General features: G+C 34.4%; 1 protein-coding gene across 17 annotated transcripts in view; it reads left to right on the forward strand.

The window, feature by feature from the left end:
- RBM26 (RNA binding motif protein 26) overlaps positions 1–23157 on the forward strand; it is an 85098-nt gene that overhangs the window by 34701 nt on the left and 27240 nt on the right. For 8 of the 17 annotated variants that reach the window (XM_018056471.1, XM_018056472.1, XM_018056460.1 and 5 more), the window contains exons 6-17: positions 880–1140; positions 1914–2153; positions 2788–2958; positions 3272–3427; positions 9055–9166; positions 10268–10427; positions 12567–12731; positions 13450–13581; positions 14865–14936; positions 21144–21269; positions 21620–21694; positions 22661–22828. In XM_018056471.1, the coding sequence (XP_017911960.1) occupies positions 880–1140; positions 1914–2153; positions 2788–2958; positions 3272–3427; positions 9055–9166; positions 10268–10427; positions 12567–12731; positions 13450–13581; positions 14865–14936; positions 21144–21269; positions 21620–21694; positions 22661–22828 (1838 nt within the window). The remainder of the gene's footprint in view (positions 1–879; positions 1141–1913; positions 2154–2787; positions 2959–3271; positions 3428–9054; positions 9167–10267; positions 10428–12566; positions 12732–13449; positions 13582–14864; positions 14937–21143; positions 21270–21619; positions 21695–22660; positions 22829–23157) is intronic. The other 9 variants (XM_018056466.1, XM_018056467.1, XM_018056468.1 and 6 more) reach the window with 9 other exon arrangements.

Here is a 23157-nt window from a genome sequence, read left to right on the forward strand (position 1 = left end):
TTATTTATCACTTAGACCTCAAAACTATGAAAAGAGTTTAAAAGTTTCATTTCAGATATGTGAGTTTATAAGAGTGTGTCATTTTCAACATGTATAATTTTTCTTTCAGTGTGTATTACTGAAAGGAATATGTTGCAGGCAATAAAACAGCTTAACACCTTAGAGTAAAACACCTTTACACAAGCTTAGATTTTTACTCCCCTTGTGACCTTTATTGTATAGTTACTTTTAGTCTTTAGAAAATCATGACTTTTTTTATAATCCCAGTATTTCTCTGTTACTTTGTTCTTAAGAGTGTTTTTCCTGTCATCTAGGTATTCTAGGCCTTTCTACACATTACTTCACTTAACTGTTCTCCTTAATATCTTTTCTCTTTCCATGGTAAATTTTCATTTCTTGGCCCAGTTAATTTGTTTGTATTTATTATGAACTCCTTTTCCTTCCTCTTTAAGTACCCATTCTCATCTTCAGCAGTGTTCACTGTATAAAGCCATGTTAGGCCCTGTAAATGGATAGCAACTAAATGTTCGTCACAGAAGAAAATAACTGTACTTTTATTGCATATTTTGTTTTATTGGCTAAAGTTTTGCATACTAAGATTTCAATGAAGAAAATGAAAAATCTCTTCTATAAATAAAACTCCAAGAAAAAGTCTCATTAAGCACAGCAACTTTATGTGTGGCTTTTTAGTTTAGGTCATAACAAAAAGAAATAACTTTTCTTGAAACATTGTTTATATATTGAGTAGTTTTTAAAAGGAGGCTTGTATAAAATTTGAACTTTTTTTATGTTTAGCAAAAATATCTCTTGAATTTGGGACTTTGTTGTTGTTGTTTTTAATCGAGTGTAGTTTTTTAAGTCATTTATATTTTGTTGCAGAAAGGGATCTGGTAAAACCTAAGTATGACCTGGATAGAGCAGATCCGTTAGAAAACAATTATACTCCAGTCTCTTCAGTACCTAATATTTCGTCTGGCCACTACCCTGTACCTACTTTGAGCAGCACTATTACAGTAATTGCTCCTACTCATCATGGTAATAACACTACCGAAAGTTGGTCTGAATTTCATGAAGACCAGGTGGACCATAATTCATACGTAAGACCACCAATGCCAAAGAAACGGTGTAGAGACTATGATGGTAAGCCTGTCAACCATTTCATGAAGTATGAATTAATATTTTCAGCTGAGTAAATTCTGTAACCTTAGGTTATACACAGTTACTCAAATACTTAACCTTTTGGAAATAGTGGGAAATTAATTTTAGGTACTTCATGAATTCCTCAGTATGTTACTGAAGTCTCCATTAGTCACCACTGACTAATATCAATTTAAAGATAGTATTTATTTGCACTTAAGTCTTCGCATATTTTTGGAATTTACTAAACAAAGAGGAATATCTACTGAGTTATTTATCAGGAAATTGGCGACTGAAACGTTCTTGACAAAACATACTTTAAAATCAGGGTTATTAGCATGTAAGTAAAATCTAGAAATGTATCACCTATGTAAGACTTTTATAAATGAACTGAAGACTCGTAAGATTTTACTGTAAAAATTTTGTAAATTGTAGTAAAGCTGTAGTTGCAGTATCCTTAAAGTTTTAAGTGAGAGATATAAATAAAGGAAATATTTCTAATGGTAAAAACAAGACAGCAATACCTATTTTACCTCATTTTGCTAGCCAGGAATACTCATGTTAATTTGATGATACATTTTTTAATGTGTATGTTAGCTATATTATCACTTAATGAGGGTTTTATATTACTGGAAATTAGTAGGTAGTTCTTATGGTTATTTATACTTGCCCAATGTTAAAAATATTCCAATTTTTAAATATCTTACTTTTGTTGACTTAGAGAAAATGTTTGTCCAGCACTTTTCACAGTTCTTTCTAACTATTTTTCCTCACAGAAAAGGGTTTCTGTATGAGAGGAGACATGTGCCCTTTTGATCATGGAAGTGACCCGGTAGTTGTAGAAGATGTCAATCTTCCTGGTATGCTGCCTTTCCCAGCACAGCCTCCTGTTGTTGAAGGACCACCTCCTCCTGGACTCCCTCCACCACCACCAATTCTTACACCCCCACCTGTGAATCTGAGACCCCCTGTGCCACCGCCAGGCCCATTACCACCCAGTCTGCCACCTGTCACAGGTAAGGAAATATGCTTGCCTATACTTACTATCTGCCCATTCATAGTCTTTTATAAAAGTTAATAGTTTGACGCTTGCCTTTGTTAGAAGTATCTATAGTAATCCTGTATATGCCTGCTAGAAATTAAGAGTAAGATACTCCCGTTCGGAATATATTTTGTAGGCTAATGGGCTTCCAGGTGGTGCTAGTGGTAAAGAACTCGCCTGCCAATGCAGGAGACATAAGAGATGCGGGTTTGATCCCTGGGTTGGGAAGATCCCTTGGAGGAAGTCATGGGAACCCACTCCAGTTTATTGCCTGGAGAGTCCCATGGACAGAGGAGCCTGGCACACTATGGTTCATAGCGTCGCAACGAGTCAGACATGACTGAAGTGATTTAGCATGGCATGGCACAGCCAAACCCATGGTTTACTGTGGTTTAGGGTGACCCTGAATTATGCACATTGCTAATGAATCCCAGCTGTCTGTAGTCCTTCAGAGCTTAAGACAAACCTGTTTTGGAATACATTAAATGGATATTTTACCCTTGAAAACTATTTCAGTTGTAAGCTTGATTTTTATAGATACTATTATTTGATAAATGAGCATATCATGTTTGGATATACAATAACTTATTTTATTTGTTTGCTTCCAGATGATATTTCTTATTCTTTGGTTTTGACAGGACCACCACCTCCACTTCCTCCTTTGCAACCATCTGGCATGGATGCTCCCCCAAACTCTGCAACCAGCTCTGTTCCTACTGTAGTAACAACTGGCATTCATCACCAGCCGCCTCCTGCTCCACCTTCTCTTTTTACTGCAGGTGCAGTTTTAGCCTTTCTGTATTAATAATGTAATATAGTTTCGAGAAGAGTTTTAGGTGAGGGATTTAAAAATAGAGAGTGAATTGCTCTATTAGGTCTATTCTCACTAAAATTATATGGAATAAAATGTAGACATTAAATATAAGTCCTTAGTTACGATTTTTAAAAAATGAAGTTTTTAACAGCATTTTATTTTTCTAAAACTACTTTTTAAAATATATTTAAAATGTGAGTTATGAATTAGTAATATGTTTTTATATTATCAGTATAAAAAATTACCAAATGGAGTTTTATAATGTTTTTTAATTACAGTTTTTGTATTACCAGATACATATGACACAGATGGCTACAATCCTGAAGCCCCAAGCATAACAAACACTTCCAGACCAATGTACAGACACAGAGTGCATGCACAAAGGCCCAACTTGATAGGGCTCACATCAGGGGATATGGATTTGCCACCCAGAGGTACTATGATGAATCTTTCCTTCCTATCATTTTCATAATATCAAGAGTGGCAAAACATTTAAAAAGAACAGTTGGTCTTATGTTTATTAGGATTCAGTAAGGGATGTTGTTATGTTTGTTCCTTGGATTTTTTGGTCTCAACATGAGAAAAAGGTAATATGTGGTACCCTATTCGTAGTATTGGTGATGTTTTATTCTGTCATCCATGGGGAAAGGAGTTTCCCTAAAGTACTAGTTTTCCAGCTTTGGGGAGGTATATTCTCTCATTTTCAGTCTTAGTTGGTTCATTTAAAGTCTTAAGAATAATGCTTTAATTCCTAAAGGTGCAATCTTTCATAGTTTAAAAAATGAAATGAGCTGTGCGGACTTAATATGTGATATATATTTTATTTTTGTTTGCTTTGACATGTTAGAATTTGATGTTGATTTGCTTATAACATTTTAAGCAAAAAATTATATTTTAGACTGACTTGTTAGCTTTTAAAATTTTTGTTAGAGGAGACAGACTTTTTATATAATTTCTGAATGGGAGAAGAATTTAGATTGGTCCACAAACTAGTGCAAGAAAAGTGCTATAGACTTTCAGAGGAGGAAGCAGTCACCTTAATTTGAAAGACAGAGCATTTGCTACAGATATTTGACAATATTGTCAGACATTGTAGGAAATACAGTATAGACCAATAAAAATCTATCTTTTTTCCTAAGTATTTCAACTAACCTTTAAATCCCATTTTCTTTTTAGTCTTTTCTTGCCCATCTTTTATTTCTAATTTAAAAAAAAGTCATGCATTATCAGTTGTGAATAAAGTCAAACTTATTTAACTAAGTAGGAGAAGGAAATGGCAACCCACTCCAGTGTTCTTGCCTGGAGAATCCCAGGGACAGGGGAGCCTGATGGGCTGCCGTCTATGGGGTCGCACGGAGTCGGACACGACTGAAGTGACTTAGCAGCAGCAGCAGCAGTCCATACCTAATGTGGTTTAGTAAACTTGTTTACTTATGCTTTGCACTTTTTTATTTGTTCATTAGAAACTGTCAGATCCTGAACATCTGTCTTGAGTGTTCAGGGAACTTTTTGTGATAGAATGAGGAACATTTAAATTTACACCCAGTTTAACTTATATCCTATGAGGTCACAGGACAACATTTCATGTAGATGCCCTTGTCCCCAACAAAAAGTCTCCTAGAGGGATTCTAATGACTTTTGTAAAGAGCAACAACAGAAAAAGAGATTTCTTAACAATTTTTATGTAAGAATTATAAGATGGCTTGTAATTGAAAAGTAGCCAGTTAAGATTGTGGCTGTTCATTGTATTAATATTGACTCATCCCGAGTGTCTCCTACCTGACTAGTTCAGAGAAAAACCACTTCCTTCTTTCGGTCATGACTTGGCACTCATTTTCTTTCTTTATACCGGTATTCTTTGCTCTTACTAGAACCTCTGAAGCATCAAATCATCTCTTTCTTACCTTGTGGCTTTCCACTGTAGATCAATATTGGACCCATCCCAAATCTTGGTCAGTTTTTTTTGTTGGTGGTGGTGATTGAGGGAAGACAGAAGGATCAAATCCCTTGAACATAAATCTTAACCATAGAGAAGTTGGAATTATGGTCATTTCAGCTCCACATGCCTATAGTTAGAAGTTACAGGAAATGGCTCGCTGAGATATAAATGTGTGGTGTGCCTGCTTAGAAATTTGAATGCCTTTTCTCATAGAATCGTTATACATAGTGATTATTTTAGTACTATTCTTTAGCTATTTCATGTACTGTTTTTGTAAGCTGGTTCAGGAATACATTGTCCATAAATTGTTTTTATGTACTAGACAACTGATTTAGCAAACCATTTAAACTGAGGGTTACCTATACTTCTATTTCCTTACCTTTTTCAGTCTCCCCCCCCCCCCCACAAAGTGTTCTCAGCTGTTGCCTATTTAGTTTGAAATTTACTGGCCTGGATTGTGAGATATACATAATTAACAGTTTATAATATTGTTCATTATATAATTATTGTACATTTATAATAGCCTGCAGATGGCCTTATTTAAATTTGTCACAGAGTATTATGTGGAAACTATTCTTATGCTTCGTACTTAAAGCTTCATAGGAAATTACTGTTATTAAGCAAATGAAAAAACTTTAGGCCTTTTGCTGCCTTGGAATTACTAAAAAAGTGACCTCGAGGCCTGATAATTGTTCATTCTAGATTCTAAGGCAGTGGAAAACTTGCTAGACACTCTTAATTGGATATAGATAGGTAGGAAGGAAGGGCTCAGTAGTTTTCATCAACAAAACTAGTGCTGAAAATTTTAAGGAGAAAAACAATTTATTAAAAAGATACTGGGGGAAAACAGAATACATGCAAACTAAAAGACACATTTGCTAATTGTATATCAAGAGGAACTTGCTTCTGTGTGTTTATTAACACCCTCTCTTTTAAATAAATAATAATGAAAGAATATGAGTGAGCAAATACAGATGAGTTGGAGCAAACACATCACTGTCTTTCTTAATGAACCTTCAGATAAAGAACATATTAAAGTAGAAAAGGATATTGGATAGCTTAAAAACTTTATAAAAGGGCTAGTGAACGAACATGTTTGGGAGGCAGTAATAAGGCCAGAAATTGTGTTGCAAAAATGGTCCTGTGAAGATACCACTGGGCGAAGAAAATACAGTTTGTCCTATGAATGCCTGCAATGCCAGATGCTGGATGTTTCTACCTGATATGCTGAAGAGATGTAGGATAAGTCAGAGTTAGTCACAAAAAGGAGAAGGCAATGGCACCCGACTCCAGTACTCTTGCCTGGAAAATCCCATGGACAGAGGAGCCTGGTAGGCTGCAGTCCATGCTAAGGGTCAGACACAACTGAGCAACATCACTTTCACTTTTCGCTTTCATACATTGGAGAAGGAAATGGCAACCCACTCCAGTGTTCTTGCTTGGAGAATCCCAGGGGCAGGGAAGTCTGGTGGGCTGCCGTCTATGGGGTTGCACAGAGTCGGACACGACTGAAGTGACTTAGCAGCAGTCAGAAAAAGGGGGTTGATAAAGCACGTATAGCCTGTTGATACTTTTGTGAAACCAGAAGATCTTTTTGATTCGAACAGAGGGAATAAGGAATGTCGGAGGGAATAGGAGGTCAATTACAGGCGTTTGAAAAATTGTAGAAGAGATGATGGTAGCTAGACTTAGGGTAGTAACTCTGGGAAGTAAAAGATTTAAGTTCAGTGGAAAGAATTGACAACACCTATAACTTATTGGTTTGGGAACTTAAAATGGGGCTAATGGAGAGGGAAAAATGAAAGACACAAGGTTTCTGCTTTTGGATAATTGGTCAGATGATACTTTCATTCTATGAGAGGAAGAATTGATTTGGTAGGAAGACCTGCTTGGAAATTATAGTGGTAGCCATGAGAAAGACTGTACTGAAACAGATCCAGGATTCTTTTGGTTACATGTGTTTAGAGATACTCAGAAGGATTTAAATAACCAATTTATCCAGTTCCTTTTTAAAAAGGAATTTTAAATATGCATTTTTTTCTATGTGGACTAAGATTCAGTTCAGTTCAGTCGCTCAGTTGTGTCCGACTCTTTGCGACCCCATGAATCGCAGCACGCCAGGCCTCCCTGTTCATCACCATCTCCCGGAGTTCACCCAGACTCAAGTCCATCGAGTCTGTGATGCCATCCAGCCATCTTATCCTCTGTCGTCCCCTTTTCTTCCTGCCCCTGATCCCTCTCCAGCATCAGAGTCTTTTCCAATGAGTCAACTCTTCGCATGAGGTGGCTAAAGTACTGGAGTTTCAGCTTCAGCATCATTCCTTCCAAAGAAATCCCAGGGCTGATCTCCTTCAGAATGGACTGGTTGGATCTCCTTGCAATCCAAGGGACTCTCAAGAGTCTTCTCCAACACCACAGTTCAAAAGCATCAATGCTTCGGCCTTCAGCCTTCTTCATAGTCCAATTCTCACATCCATACATGACCACAGGAAAAACCATAGCCTTAACTAGACGGACCTTAGTAGGCAAAGTAATGTCTCTGCTTTTGAATATACTATCTAGGCTGGTCATAATTTTTCTTCCAAGGGGTAAGCGTCTTTTAATTTCATGGCTGCAGTCACCATCTGCAGTGATTTTGGAGCCCCCCAAAATAAAGTCTGACACTGTTTCCACTGTTTCCCCATCTATTTGCCATGAAGTGATGGGACTGGATGCCATGATCTTCGTTTTCTGAATGTTGAGCTTTAAGCCAACTTTTTCGCTCTCCTCTTTCACTTTCATCGAGGCTTTTTAGCTCCTCTTTACTTTCTGCCATAAGGGTGGTGTCATCTGCATATCTGAGGTTATTGATATTTCTCCCGGCAATCTTGATTCCAGCTTGTGTTTCTTCCAGTCCGGCGTTTCTCATGATGTACTCTGCATAGAAGTTAAATAAGCAGGGTGACAATATACAGCCTTGACGTACTCCTTTTCCTATTTGGAACCAGTCTGTTGTTCCATGTCCAGTTCTAACTGTTGCTTCCTGACCTGCATACAGATTTCTCAAGAGGCAGGTTAGGTGGTCTGGTATTCCCATCTCTTGCAGAATTTTCCACAGTTTATTGTGATCCACACAGTCAAAGGCTTTGGCATAGTCAATCAAGCAGAAATAGATGTTTTTCTGGAACTCTCTTGTTTTTTCCATGATCCATTGGATGTTGGCAATTTGATCTCTGGTTCCTCTGCCTTTTCTAAAACCAGCTTGAACATCAGGGAGTTCACGGTTCACATATTGCTGAAGCCTGGCTTGGAAAATTTTGAGCATTACTTTACTAGCATGTGAGATGAGTGCAATTGTTCGGTAGTTTGAGCATTCTTTGGCATTGCCTTTGGGATTGGAATGAAAACTAACCTTTTCCAGTCCTGTGGCCACTGCTGAGTTTTCCAAGTTTGCTGGCATATTGAGTGCAACACTTTCACAGCATCATCTTTCAGGATTTGAAACAGCTCAACTGGAATTCCATCACCTCTACTAGCTTTGTTCGTAGTGATGCTTTCCAAGGCCCACCTGACTTCACTTTCCAAGATGCATGTTTTAAACTTTAGCATCATTTGGAAATAATAGGTTAAATGTAGTTGTGTTTGTCAAACTCCTAAAAGTGTGTAAAATATTGGAAGTAGTTTACAGTTTATAGTTCTTTTGCAATGCATTTCAGTCTTTTGAATCTTTACCTTTTAAAATTTAACATAATTTTATTATGTTAATTTGCTGATGTTCAAATAAGCAGCTCATTTCATTCTCAATTCAAAGTTTTTGATTCTTAAGGTCATTGCACTAGTGTTAAATTTTGAATCTTATAGGTTGTGCATTTGATTTCAAAACTATAAACTTAGAGTCCCAAGATGATTTGTTTATTATTAATTTGACATATGAGAATTACTGATTCTTCTTAATTTAAGTGTGAAAGGAATTCAAAATAAAATAACATACATTGCTGTATTTAGATGTACATTTTTTCTGTTTCTTCTAAAATGTATATTTGGACAAAAAGCCAGAACTTTGTTTTTAATGTAAACTTAAGAATGTGGCTATGATTAACAGAAAATATTAATCTTTGCTTTCTTTTCTTTTGTTTCAAACAGAAAAGCCTCCTAATAAAAGCAGTATGAGGATAGTAGTGGATTCAGAGTCAAGGAAAAGAACCATTGGTTCTGGGGAGCCTGGAGTTCCTACAAAGAAGACTTGGTTTGATAAGTAAGCTGGCAGAGGAAATTGAGGAATTTTACTGTGCAGGGATTTTTAGGATCATTGCAGTATTATTGTGGCAGTAATAGTGGTCTCTTTCAAAGTAAAATTTATTCTGTAGGGAGTCCCCAACTAAAGTATATAGTATCTGTTTTCTAAAAGTGTGTATGTTAGTCGTCTGGTACTTGGAAGGTACTTGCTTACAGAAATGGTGTGATGGTTAGCACATGTTTTTCCTACCTACCCCCAAAAAACCCAACCCTTAACTTAAAGATGTTGTTGAATACTAGCTATTTAAGGGATAGTCATGAGCCTGCTATTAGGGAAGAAATGGGAGGAGGCTTTAGCATGTGGGCGATTCCTGTAAAGAGTTAGAAAGCAGTCTTTGGTGGGGGCAGGGGAGATAGGATGGGGGCACCAAAGTTGTTGAGGAAGGGCTTCAGAGAAGCAGGTAGAGAATCAGAATGTTAGTGTATGTGTTTGAGGATTCATTTACAATTTAGCATGTTTGAGGAAAGATTAGGATTACACTTTTAGAGCTTTCACGTATGTTTATTAATGAATAATATATAGTTCTGTCTCTGCCTTTAATTCTCTGATTTAAGGCAAGTATTATAACCTCCCTGGGGCACAGATTTGGCCCCGTTCTTCAAGTGTCAAGCGTATGGTCTGTTGTTCCCCACATTTTTTTTTAATTGGAAAGAGATCAAGACAGTGATTTCTTACTTTTAATCAGTTTTTGAAAATAGGAGTTTTTTCGATAAGCTAGCTTTTGCTGAAATGGTACAAATGGTGAAATGGTTATATAGGCAAATTGACTGAAAGAGGATAGACCTTTCCTGCTGCAAATTTTAAGTAGGCGTAGAATAGAAGTGGGAAGGAACAAATGATCTGGAAGAACCCTTCTCACTTGGCTTCTGTGAAAGATATGAACACTACTTATTTGGAAACTTCATTTTTTAAGGAAAAAAGTATACATTTCCTTTATCAACTAGCAATTTCAGTTTTGAAAAGAAAATTGAACTTAAGTTGCAGAACTTTATTCCTTTGTACTTGATAAGGATCAGGATTTATAAATGAATGTATTAATTAACTTGATTTTTGTTACAGACCAAATTTTAATAGAACAAACAGCCCAGGCTTCCAGAAAAAGGTTCAGTTTGGAAATGAAAATACCAAACTTGAACTTAGAAAAGTTCCTCCAGAATTAAATAATATCAGCAAACTTAATGAGCATTTTAGTCGATTTGGAACCTTGGTTAACTTGCAGGTAAGAACTATGAAGTGATTCTGTTGTCTTTGCTTAATTTAGAGAGGAAATCTTAATATAGTAAAAAGAAATACTTTTACAAGAAAATATTATGGAAATTTTGGTAATATTCTAAATTTAGAAAATTGGATATGAAATGAAACTTTGTATTTTAGAAAAATGTGATTTTGAATAACATATTTACTTTGAAAAGGCAAGAGGCTTGATTGATCATATTATATATTTTTTACCTAATAGAGGTTATCATAAAATTACAGCAAAGTTAAATAGCCACAGTGGTAAAGTCTAATCTTACTATAGTTTTCATTTCCTTAGTTTCACTTTAGCAGAATGCTTTAGTCACATTTATTTTTGCTGCCTCTAAGGTGGGACATATCTCTCAGATACTTTGGGGGCCCAAATACCTAATTAGTTTAAACATTTACTTTTTCCTCTACTGCTTTTAAATGTCTTTTAAGATAAATATCTGTAATTTGTATTTGATTTCACCTAAAATTAGACCTTGGCTTAGGTATATGTTATTTGTGAGATTATTTTGTATTGAGTTTATATTATGTGATATGTTGAAAGTGTTGAAATAATTTTGGGCTTCTTTTCCAGTTTGTATGGCATTCTTTTCAGCTAAAATAATTATTTCCCATAATCTGATAAGAATAGATGTTAGAGAGTACAGCTTAAGTTGGTATTTTGGAAAATTTTGTGGTGTTGCCCTTTAAAAAATAATATTATTAACTAATAGATGAGAAAATGCATGCTTGCTTAGGGTCAGTCAGTAGAGATTTCTACAGATTTAAAGAAAATATTTTCAGCTCTCTGTCTCTTCTTTTCCTCATGTATCTGCATGATATGATTACATTATTGGTAACAGCTTACCATGTATTATTTTGGATTTTTTGTTTTGTATTTCTGTATGTATCTACCAATAAATTAGTATGCAAGCTTACAAATATATATGTATTTAAAAGTATGTGGGTCCTTGTTTTGGGTCCCCTGTAGTAATTTAATGTTATCTGGGCTATCTCTAAATATCTTTTTATGGCAGTTCAGTTTGATCGACCGTATGTAGATCTAGACTTTGAAAAATGCTTTTCCTTCCCCAGTTAACTACATTAGTAATATTAAATTTAAAGAAATTTAGAGCTGAGTATTTCACTATTATTTCAGTTTTTTTCTTTAATTTATATTGTTTCAATTTGTGTTTCCTCAGTTACTATTGAGATTGTTATCTCCATACAGGTCCTTTTGCTGTATCTGTATGTCATTTGCCTTATTATTTATAAAATATATATTTTGAAAAATTAGTTTCAAAAAACCCTGTAGCTTTATCCTAATTGAACACCCTACCATCATCCGCCCCGTGTACAGTCCCCGCCCCACCATTTTATATGAATTACTGTTTAATTCTTAACAACTGCAGAGTGGGTATTGTTATCTAAAACCAGGTTGTTTGATTCAGGGTCTGTGTGGTTAATCCCTATTTTGTATTGCTTTGCCTCACCTGTAGTTTATAGAATACATTTCGGAAGTGCTGGTATTATTGAACACTAAAAAGCTTTGGATCTGTTAATGCTCCTTATTCATTATATGGGTCTAAAGAATTGCATAGTTTTTGAGTCTTAGTTTCCTTATGTGTAAAATATGATTGTTGCTATTGTTTTGTAGAGTTCCCCCCTCTCCTACCTAAGATTTTTTTTGTGTGCTTTTGGAAATATTTTTGTGGGAATTAACCAGTTTGGAAAATTTTACAGATGGATTTTTCTGTAATTTTTAGTTAGAGATCATTCCTTTGAAAATAGTTTACTGCCTTCTTTTGACTTTATATCACTCACTGACATAAGGATTATTTCCCATAGCATTAATATTGGGGGTAAGAAGTGAAACATTTTGAATGCTTGAATATAACCTTTGTGCAATGAGCATTCTCTCCTAAATGTTATTTAGAGGAGGCTGATTCTACTGAGTGGTACATAGTTACCATTTCTTCTGGAGTGAAAGTAGTCTGGTAATTATCTCGATATAAGGTAGTATAAAGATAGACTGTAACTTGGAAGGGCCAGTATTTCATTTCCTGAGGCATTTTACTATATAAAACAACTGATTCATTTGCAAATTCTCTGTGCTTAATATTTTAAATCTTAGGTTGCCTATAATGGGGATCCTGAAGGTGCCCTTATCCAATTTGCAACATACGAAGAAGCAAAGAAAGCGATATCAAGTACAGAAGCAGTACTAAATAATCGCTTTATTAAAGTTTACTGGCACAGAGAAGGAAGCACCCAACAGTTGCAAACTACTTCTCCAAAGGTAAGAAAGAAATTTGTGTGAAATTAAATGCTTTTCTTTTGAAAGAAAAGCATTTGGCATAGTGTTTTTTAAAAGGAGAGGCATGCAGTCAGGTAGACTTGAGTTCAGATCCTGGCTCTACCATTGTTAACTAAATGTAGGTTTGAGCAAGTTACTTAACTTCTCTAACCTGCTCTTTCATTTTGTTGTTACATTCATCCCTAGGTTAGAAAGTCATGAGATGATACATATAAAACATAGAACCATCCCTTAAAGTGGGACATATTCCAGTATGTAGTACCTGTTTGTATTCTAGAAACTCATACTATGAGTTCATATTGGAAATCCTTCCTTCCCTCTCTTCCTTTTTTCTCTTTTTCTTTCTTTTAATCAGGAAGTCAATATATAAAATTTAATTGTTTGTATAAGTGTACTATAGCACCTTGCTTTTCTATTTAGCTTTCTTCTGTTAATGAAAGAGAGACAAAAAGATACTGAAGGGTAGATTTTGATTTTTTCCTCTACTTTATAAATTTTTCTTGTATCTGTAGACATGTATAGGGGACTTGTATGAAGGAAGGAATTTGGCAGGTGATGAGGCTTTGACTCTAAGCTCCACTTTTAAAACTGTCTGCATGGGCAACTTAGTAACAAAATAACAAAGGTTACTCTCTCTGTCAGGAAGGTTACTCTCCCTGCTCATGAACTAATCAGCTTAACATTTTTATCTTGTTCTGAGGTAATGCAGCCTTTAGTTCAGCAGCCCATTTTGCCTGTTGTGAAGCAGTCAGTCAAAGAGCGGTTGGGTCCAGTACCTTCAAGTACTATTGAACCAGCAGAAGCCCAGAGTGCCAGTTCAGACCTTCCTCAGGTAAATGAAAAGTCTTATTGTGCCTGTCACATGATAGGTTCTCAGTCTATCAGTTTCCCTTGGTGATCTGAATTTTAGTTAATTTTATGTGTGTGTATGTATATATATATATGTGTGTGTGTATGTGTATGTATATATACTTATACAGAAATATAGTCTGTATGTATTTGGACAGCACCTGTAAAAATTTTTTTTACCATTACCATAACATTTTTACAGACTACTTTTCCTGTAGTATTTGAATCTTTGATTCTTTTCTCTAGCTAATACTTATTTATGAGAAAGAGTTCTTTTTCACTTCAGAGGAGACGTTTTCTAGCAAAACTGCCTAAAAAGTAAAGTTTTAGTACATTAAATCTTACTTTTCCGTCATCTTTTACTTCATTAGAGTCCTGTTCCAGACATAATTATGCAGTAGACTGAACTGAAAGCTTTTGGGAAGGGAAGGCTTAAAGCTTCAAGTTACTTAATGCAGCTCTCTCAGAACTTTGCATCACTTATTCCTGATTCTCAGGTTCTCTTCTCCGTATGTCATTCCCTTCCCACTCCCTTCCACACTCGAGTGGCAGTTTCTTGTTTCCACACCCTCAGTCTCTGAAACTTAACTTTCTTTTGTCTACAGATGTTTCAACATTTGCTGTGTAAGATAGTTAGGATGTAGTATCCTACTTAGCTAATGGATGCCACCTTATTAAAATAGTCTTCGCAGATTATTCCTGAAGAATAAGACATTGAGATTTTATAAAAACACGCAGAATGTAAATCAGTAAATTATTAGGTACTAAAAAACAAACAAACAACCCTCCAATCCTGCTATCTCAAATTATCACCAAATACTGTGTATACTGGCCGTAAAACAAACATACTATAGGAAAGAATAGCATTTGTTTTAAGCTCAAGAAGCAGGTGCGTTTTTAACTACTCTAATATTTAGAATGTACAAACTTTCTACTTGTCAACATAGGAGTCTAAGAATTTATGATTGTGTATCAGTGAAGGGGACTTTAGCAAGCCACCTGCTTATGTGACAGGCACAATAATTTTAAAATTATTTAAAAACCTCTTTATATAATCATTTTCCATGATTGAGTAATACTGTATACTGTTTATTTTTCCAAACACATTTTCTTTCTGTCTCTGTCTTTGAAAATGGCCCAAGTTTTTGTTATTAATATCAGTGTACTTATAGTCAGGATATGTTAGTAGAATGAGAATGTTCAAAATCCCTACAGACTTATATATGTTTGGGGAAACACTGAATATGTCCATTTTAATTTTTTTAGAATGTAACTAAGTTATCTGTGAAGGACAGGTTGGGTTTTGTATCAAAGCCATCTGTTTCAGCAACTGAAAAGGTAAGAATAGCATGATGTGTGTGTCTTGGCTTCATAAATGTTTTCAGGTGGCATCTTAATTTTTTAATTTTTTTCATAGTTCCAAACTCTTGCTTCTTAATAGTATCTGTATCTTTTATTCCTAACTTTTTGCTTTCCATTTGCTGAAAAAGAAAAATATTTGCCTACCTCTTTTTACTTTTTGCATCAGCGTTTTAATACTTGCCGCTCACTTTATTTCCTTATGCTCCATTCTTTTTGTTTTTTCACTTACTATTTTTTCTTTAGAGATACTGTACATTTTCATTTTAAACCTCTGATAACCTTATAGAAAGGGCCATGAGTTAGGAGCTTTACCTGAGTTTGAGCTCTGGCTCTTTACTTACTAACTGCATGACTTTGGGCAGTGCGCTTAATCTTCCTGAACCCTTTTCCTCATCAATAAGTGGTGATGGTTATATTTATCTTTCTCGAGGTTTTATGAGGGTTAAATAAAATATTATTTAAGAGTATCTTGTAAATTGGAAAGAATGGTGTAAAAAAGTTTTTTATGACAACAGCTATTGTGTGTAGTGTGACGATGCAGTTAGTCTTTTTTTTTTCAAATGAGGGGAGCAAATGCTGACTAAATTAAGAGCATTTTTGAACCTGTCTTATAATTCTGTGTAGATATATTAATTTTTTGTTTAGGTGTGAGTGAATGGCCCTGATCTTTAGTCTTTTTTTGAGGTATGTGAAATCACAGAATATTAGAATTAGATAATCTTTCTTATTTCTTTATCCTAAACTTGAAGGTAAGGCCCCGCAAACTTTATGGTTGACCTATACACTGTGAGTTACTGAGCTAAGACTGGAACCTGGATCTTCTATTTCTAGTCCCTGGCTCTTTCCATTATGAATATTACAGAGCAAATTGACATTATAGATAATTAGAACGTCTCATGAAATAGCTGACCTGCTCTCTTCACTGGTTCTTCAGTATATTATTTCCATATTTACTGTGTTAAACTTTGTCAGTTCTAGAAATTTGAATATGAATCTCATTCTGAATATCACATTTTCCTCTTGGGTACCTCAGCATTACTTCAGGCATAAAATGCCTAAAATGATTCATTATTTCCTCTCTAAATTAATATCTTCTCCTAGCCACCCACCTCTGGAAGTGAGGGCCCCATTTTCATGTTGTGCAGTCCAGAAACTTTAGAGTCATCCACTTGTGCTTGTAGGTCTCTGCCACCTTCAGTTCCCTGACCTCTGGGCTGGCACCCCCTCTAATTTACACTGCCACCATCCTACCCTCAGACTTTCTTTAACTCCTTATAGAAACTTACAGTAATTTTCTGAGCTAAATGACTGCTGGATTAATAACTCATCATACCTCAATTATTCTAGTTCTGTTACCTCTGTTTTAGGTCTTCCTTTCTACCCTAATAAGCTCTTTTCTGCTTATTGTCTCTTGCTATTTTCTGCCTCTTTTATCTTCTTTCTCGTGGTGGTTTTTCTGGAGTGTATTTCCCTCTGCCTAACAGAACTCTAGTTCGAGTCATTCTTTTAAAAATTGAAAATCTAACCTCTACTGTGAAACCTCCAGATTTTTCCATATATGCCCCTCCACCCCTGCCTGATTCTGTGTGGCTTAGTCTATGCTACTAAATTTAGCAGTGTCTGAATGTTTACTTTGATTATTTTTATCCTCTTTGATAATAAGTAACTAAGGAATAACACAACAGTATAAGGATCGTTACCCTTAGTATAGTACTAAGCAATTCTGGAGAGGTCTACAGCCCTGATTATGTTTAGGATCTGTTATGTTAAGATTTGTACTCTGAAATTAAAGTGTATTAATTACAACTTCTACAAAACTTTTCTCGTATGTTTTCCTACTTGTTCTCATTTTTTAACATGTTTTGTATAGCTTTAGATAAAAAGTGTATAGATTTGGAATTGATAGTATACATTTACTAATATAGTTAGTGTTAATTTATGAAAAATCACTAATGGTAGTGGGCTATTTTTGAAAGAAAATTACTCAGTAAAGATGTAATGAATCTTCTAAGGAAAACAGTTATTTACCAGTATGTAACTTCCAGTCTTCAGTGAACCTGTTTACAGAATAGCATTTTGGTTTTGCTTATTCTTGGTTATTTCTGTTCCCTAGTCAGTAGGGACTTTTGCGTAGTAATCCTTAGAGCTCATGATGCAGAGAAGTCTTAGGGAAGAGTAGGAGAATGTTCATCAAATGTTATTTAAATTTTTTAAAAATTGAAGGCAGGCAAAAACTCAAACCTTGTATCTAAACAGTAATTTCTGTCACTGTTTAAGCCAAATAAGTGCACAAATATGAAATTTTATCCCCTACCTCTTGTAATAGCCAATAAACCCTTTAGTGATTCTTTGTTATTCTAAGACTGCATGTGAGAGGGCTAAGAAAGAGGAAACTTAAAACCTGATTTTTGCTGCTATATTAAGATACCGTAGTAGCTGTTAAGTAGGTATTATTTGAATAGAGTGATCAATAAAATGATGCCTGAATGCCTCAGCTTACTGTAGAGAGATTCATGAAGAATAAAATTGGCATTTGCTTTAGAAACATGTGAGAACTAGCTTATTGAGATGTGGCTTTGAGTCATCTTAACTGTGTTTCTTTTGTGTTTGATTTTAACTTGGCACCAATTATTAAAAAATGATACTTGGATGACTTAATTTGTAATAACCTTCTTTTGCAGTAATTTTTACAAAATACTTTTTTCCCCATTTTTATCGATGAGAAAAATCTGTTTTTTTATAAGTACTAGTAATAGTCACGGCTTGTAATATTTTATATAGGAAATGAATAAGGAGGTGTAAATAGATTATAACCTCTATTTTATTGAAGAATTGGCTTTTATCTTGAAAGTAAGAGGTATTAGTGATGTATATATTTCAACAATAAAGGATATGATACTTTTCAACTCATCTTACGAATTCAACAAAAGCTTTGATATCAGACATGACAAGTGTATTACAAGAAAGGAAAATTACAAGCCAATATCTCATGAACATAAACACTAAAGTCCTAAATACTATGTTACCAAGTGTGCAGTGGTAATAGAATACATCTTGACCAGGTAGTATTTATTCCAGAAATGCAAGGTTGATTTAACATTTGAAAATCAGTTTATTTCACCATATTAACAAAATAAAAGATTGAGGGAAGGAATGGGGTAGATATTGAAGGGAGGGGAACCGGACCCCATGTGATTATTTCAGTAGAGAAAAACATGTGATAAAATTATTTAGTCACACTACACATTTTGGAAATTAGTAATAGAAATTTCTTTAATTTTGACAAAGTATATCTGCAAAAAAACCCACAAAAAAACCCTACAGCTAACATTATTTGTTAATGGTGAAATATTGAATAAAGGATGTCCACTCTTGTCACTTTTTCCCAGAAGTATAGGGCCTAACCATTATAATAGAGCAGTAAAATATATGGCATAAATGTTGGAAAGGGAGAGACAGAACTGTTTACTCATAGATGATATGATTATATATGTAGAAAATCCAAAAGAATTCACAAACAACTTGAATTAATAAGTGAATGCAGCAAGGTCACTGGAAATAGAGTCAATATGTAAAAATACGGCATATGCAGAAACCCTTTCGAAAACAGAGATGTGGTTGTTTAGAAAGGCTACTAGAATGTTTTGATTATATTCTTAGAACTGTAGCATCATCTTTTCTGTTGGGTTTGTTACTTCCCTCCACTGGTTTCATTTTTAACAGATTTTCTTTGGTCACAAGTCTATTTTTATCTTTTGAAAAATGCAAGTATTTTTTTGTTATTCTAACGCTTACTATCTAAACTCTGAAACCAAATAGCTTCAGATAGTGAGCAACATTTGTAACTTCACTGTTTGTAAGACATTTTATTTTCACATTTTTACACCTCTGAAATTGGGCTGTATCTTAGAGTTGTTGATGTTTATGGCTATAATTGGCAGCCTTTTCCTTTAGTAGGGTTATATTAAATGACCTCCTAGTCAGTGGTGTCTTAAACTCAGTGAAATACGTTAGCTCATGTTCTGTTTTTACAGAAGGAAGTTCCTGGACAAAACGAGGAAGTGATACAGGAATACAGAAATCTTGTTGTCAGATGATTTTATTAACCCTGAAATAGTACACCTTAGTCTGGTATCTGGTATTAATAACAATACTTTGAAAGGGAGAATTCTGTACTCCTTGAAATCGGAGAAATGCTTAGTTAAATTATGGATTTCTTTACTTCTGGCTTTCTCATAGCTCTTATGATAATATACCATTTGAAAGGATAAAATAGTATTGTAATATTGTTTCCAAGTTTATCTGAATATAGAAATCTTTTTGAGTCACAACTTTTCAACTGTTATAGAACCATCATGATGAAGATGGTTTATGAAACACTCCAGCTTTTGCTTCAGCAGATCATCCTGTGTTTCTCCCTTTATACAGTGTTTGTCTCACCCTTACATTTTCATACAGTTTGACATTGCATAGTGTGGTAAGGTAGCATGATAGAATAGTGACACGTTAGACAGTGAACTAAATCTGTGTCCATTTTGTATTTTACTGAATGCAACCATTTCATATTTGTTAGTGATTCCTTGAGTGTTTTCATTACTGAAGAAAATTATCAAATTTTGAACATACCAACTACTGTAAAAATCCTATATTTTTAAACATCAGTTGTGCTGTATGGAGGTAGTATAATTACAGTATTCTGGATTTTTTTTTTTTTTTTTCATTTTGAAGCTGTGACATTCTTGAGTACTTAGAATAGTGATGAGTTGCTTAAGCATTGTGATGTTCCCTAATCTAATTTCATGATAAAATATTTAAAGTCATGTCCAGATTGCTACTTTTAGTAGTCAGAAAATAGGACTCGATTTCTCATTGATACTCTTCTACTTACGTTGTTCTTCTAACTTCTTTTAGGTCATAAACTTCTTTTAGGTCGTGACTTTGGAAGCTGTGTTTTTTCCTCTGGAAAGTTACACACTCTCACATGTGGTTTCATGTTTAGGTTTTATGGCATTCATAGATCTCTTTGAAGGGATCTCTAAATTCCTTCCCAAGAACCAGTAATCAACCACCCTCTGGAACAGACAACTTTCTGTTTCTTTTGGAAGATAAAAAAGGCAGCCTGTACACTTTAATTTTCTTGAATTGATCTTTGTGAGAAAAAGATTGTTCACTCTGATCTACCATCGCTTCATTGTAATTTAGTGCAAAAGTGTTTATTGAGTACTTGCTTTGTGTCTGGCACTGTTCTAGGCACTGAAGATACAGCAGTGAGCCATGTTAAAAAAAAAAATCCTTACCCTCCATGGAATGAATCTTTGGGTTTATGAGGACATTAGATACTATCAGGTTGAACTTTCTTATTTAATGAGCAAAATGAGTCCCAGAGAGGTTCCTGAACTCACTCATGGTTTTATAATTAGCTGGTAGCAAGGTTTAGATACTGGAAGAAGCACGAAGAAGAGAAAGACATGGTTTATGTTTCAGGGCTCTTACAGTAAGGACAGGGAAGAGAGATTGAGGGAGAAATATAAATTAAAGTATCATCAAGTCATCTTTACTAAATATTTTAATAGGAATATTATTTCATAGAGGAACCTAGGTAGAAGAAATAAGTGATTGACTTTGCAGAGATCTTGAATGGTTGTGCTAAACCTGAGCTGAATTAAAGGGAATAAGGTCCCTTAAAGAAAAAGGAGTAATGCTAATGCTAGCAAAGAAACGGAGAAGACAAAGCAATAAGGTTAATGTCAGAAGTGTCAATTATAAATGATCATTTAAAATTATTTTCAGGACATAATTCCTCCTCTGCTGTGCTCTTGTGTACAGTTTATCTTTAGTCACTAGGAATACTAGTAATGTGTTCATCAACTAATATTTTATCAGTGTTACAGTAATACCACCAGTGTTTATTGATTTGAAGTTTTTATATGTTTGTTTTTTGCTTTTTTCCTGAAGGTATATGATATTACTTAAAAATTTTTTCACTGTGTAGCTTATCCCCCACTCATACCCTTCCTTTCAAGATGCTAAATGTGACTTAGTTACTGTTACTATATAAGTAGTTTTAGTTCAGTGTGCTAAATTTTGACAGGAGTGCTTTAAAGTTGAGTTTTGAAGAAAATAGGACTCAGGAGATCATGACTACTTGATACATTTTTTGAAAAATTGAATTTGTATTGGTAGGTGTTGTCTACATCTACTGGCCTAACAAAAACGGTGTATAATCCAGCTGCTTTGAAGGCTGCACAAAAAACCTTACTTGTTTCCACTTCTGCAGCTGATAATAATGAAGCACAGAAAAAAAAGCAGGTAAGTGTAATTAGTAGTATACAGTGTTTGCATATAGGGAAGCTTTTTTCTGCATGTATGTGTTTTTTCATAAAATAGAGATAAAGGTATATATGTTGGCTGCCACTGAACTTTTGTTTTCCATAGTATGTTAGTAAATATTAATTTTCTTCTTGTAATGAAAGGCTGTCCTGATTAATCTTTGAAACTTGCCTACTGTTTAAGCTTTACATAGGAAAATTTTGCATTTATTTTTGTTTCCAAGCTTCTTGCCACAATCTCATTTAGAGCACAGTTCTGTCTTCTTAAGTAATTGTGGGGATTTTTTGGAAAAGTAAGTTTTCTAATACTATTTTTGATCCCTTCTCTAGGAGGCACTGAAACTTCAGCAAGATGTAAGGAAAAGGAAACAAGAAATTTTAGAAAAGCACATTGAAACACAGAAGGTAAAATAATTAAAGTTAGATTTGTCAGAGGGAACAGTATCTGGCTAGGCTAAGAACAATATGCCTGACATAGCAAGTGAGAAGATAAACATGGTAATAGGGAGTAGAAGGTGCCAGTTTCGCTCTAGTTATGACATTCAGTTAGGTGTCAGTTCTTAATTATGTCTGGTAATAAAAGTTATAACATTTCAAAATATTAAAAATACACAAACTTTTGAACATTTGGTTTAAAATTATGCCTTTTCTGATTTAAATTTGTATATACTTGATAAAGAGACATCACAATGCTTTACACCAAAAACTGAAACCATCTTGACTCAGAGAATCTATAATACTATAGATTATAGTATTATACTATAGTACTATAGAATCTATATTGTGTGGTGTCTTCTACTCCTTACCATGTTTATCTTCTTTCTTCTTATCTTTGTACAGCGTATTGTTCTTAGCCTAGCCAGTTACTGTTCCCTCTAACAAAAGAAAGAAGGTAATTAAATATTCCATTTTTCTAATATCTCATATGAAAGGAAGCCGTAAAACTTTTCCTGTGATCCTTTCTGGGTTACAGACTGCTTTTGGAGTGTGAATACTTAGACTCAGTAATATCAACAGATGGATTAGAAAGTAAAATTATTGCTATTTCAAATTGATGACTTTTCAGGGATTAAATTAAATTTAAAGCTTATAACCATAAGAAATTTATATTCTAATAAGAGACTTAAGCAGTACTATAGTTCTTCACAGTGCAAACCAAGATTAAGACTTGAATTGAGAGAGTGTCACCAGTCTGCTGTTGTGCTGTCTTGGTGATTGTAAGCCTTGTCATGAATACGTAAGCTATAAGTAGTACTTATAGCTTATTTATATATTTATAGCTTATTTATATTTTATATTTACTTTGCTATGTTTACTTTCTAAGTAGTAGTAGAAATAAGTCTTATATTTTTGTTTTTAAAAATTGGCCAGATGTTAATTTCAAAACTGGAGAAAAACAAAGCAATGAAGTCTGAAGATAAAGCAGAAATAATGAAAACTTTAGAGGTTTTGACTAAAAATATTACCAAGTTGAAAGATGAGGTCAAAGCTGCTTCTCCTGGACGCTGTCTTCCAAAAAGTATAAAAACTAAGACTCAGGTATTTCAGTTTGTGTTGTTATTTATACTGCATGTGCATGTAAAAAAAAAATGAAAACACTGCATTAAGATTCATTCTTTAGTTAATATTCTTTGCTACCATTCTCCCCCTTCTCTATTAATTAATAAATTAATAAATACAAATAAGCAAACTTGATTTCATCTTTTGAATCCTATACATTGTAGCTAGAAAGTCAGTAATTAGGAGAATAGTAATGAATAATCTTTAAAAAGTAGCTTGAGGACAAAACAATATATGTGCTTGAATGCTTGAAAGGAGTTTGAGCTTTATTTTGTAAGTAGTTAGTGGTATAAACTGTTAATGAACAG

Source organism: Capra hircus, chromosome 12, assembly GCF_001704415.2.
Source record: "Capra hircus breed San Clemente chromosome 12, ASM170441v1, whole genome shotgun sequence".
Taxonomy (NCBI): domain Eukaryota; kingdom Metazoa; phylum Chordata; class Mammalia; order Artiodactyla; family Bovidae; genus Capra; species Capra hircus.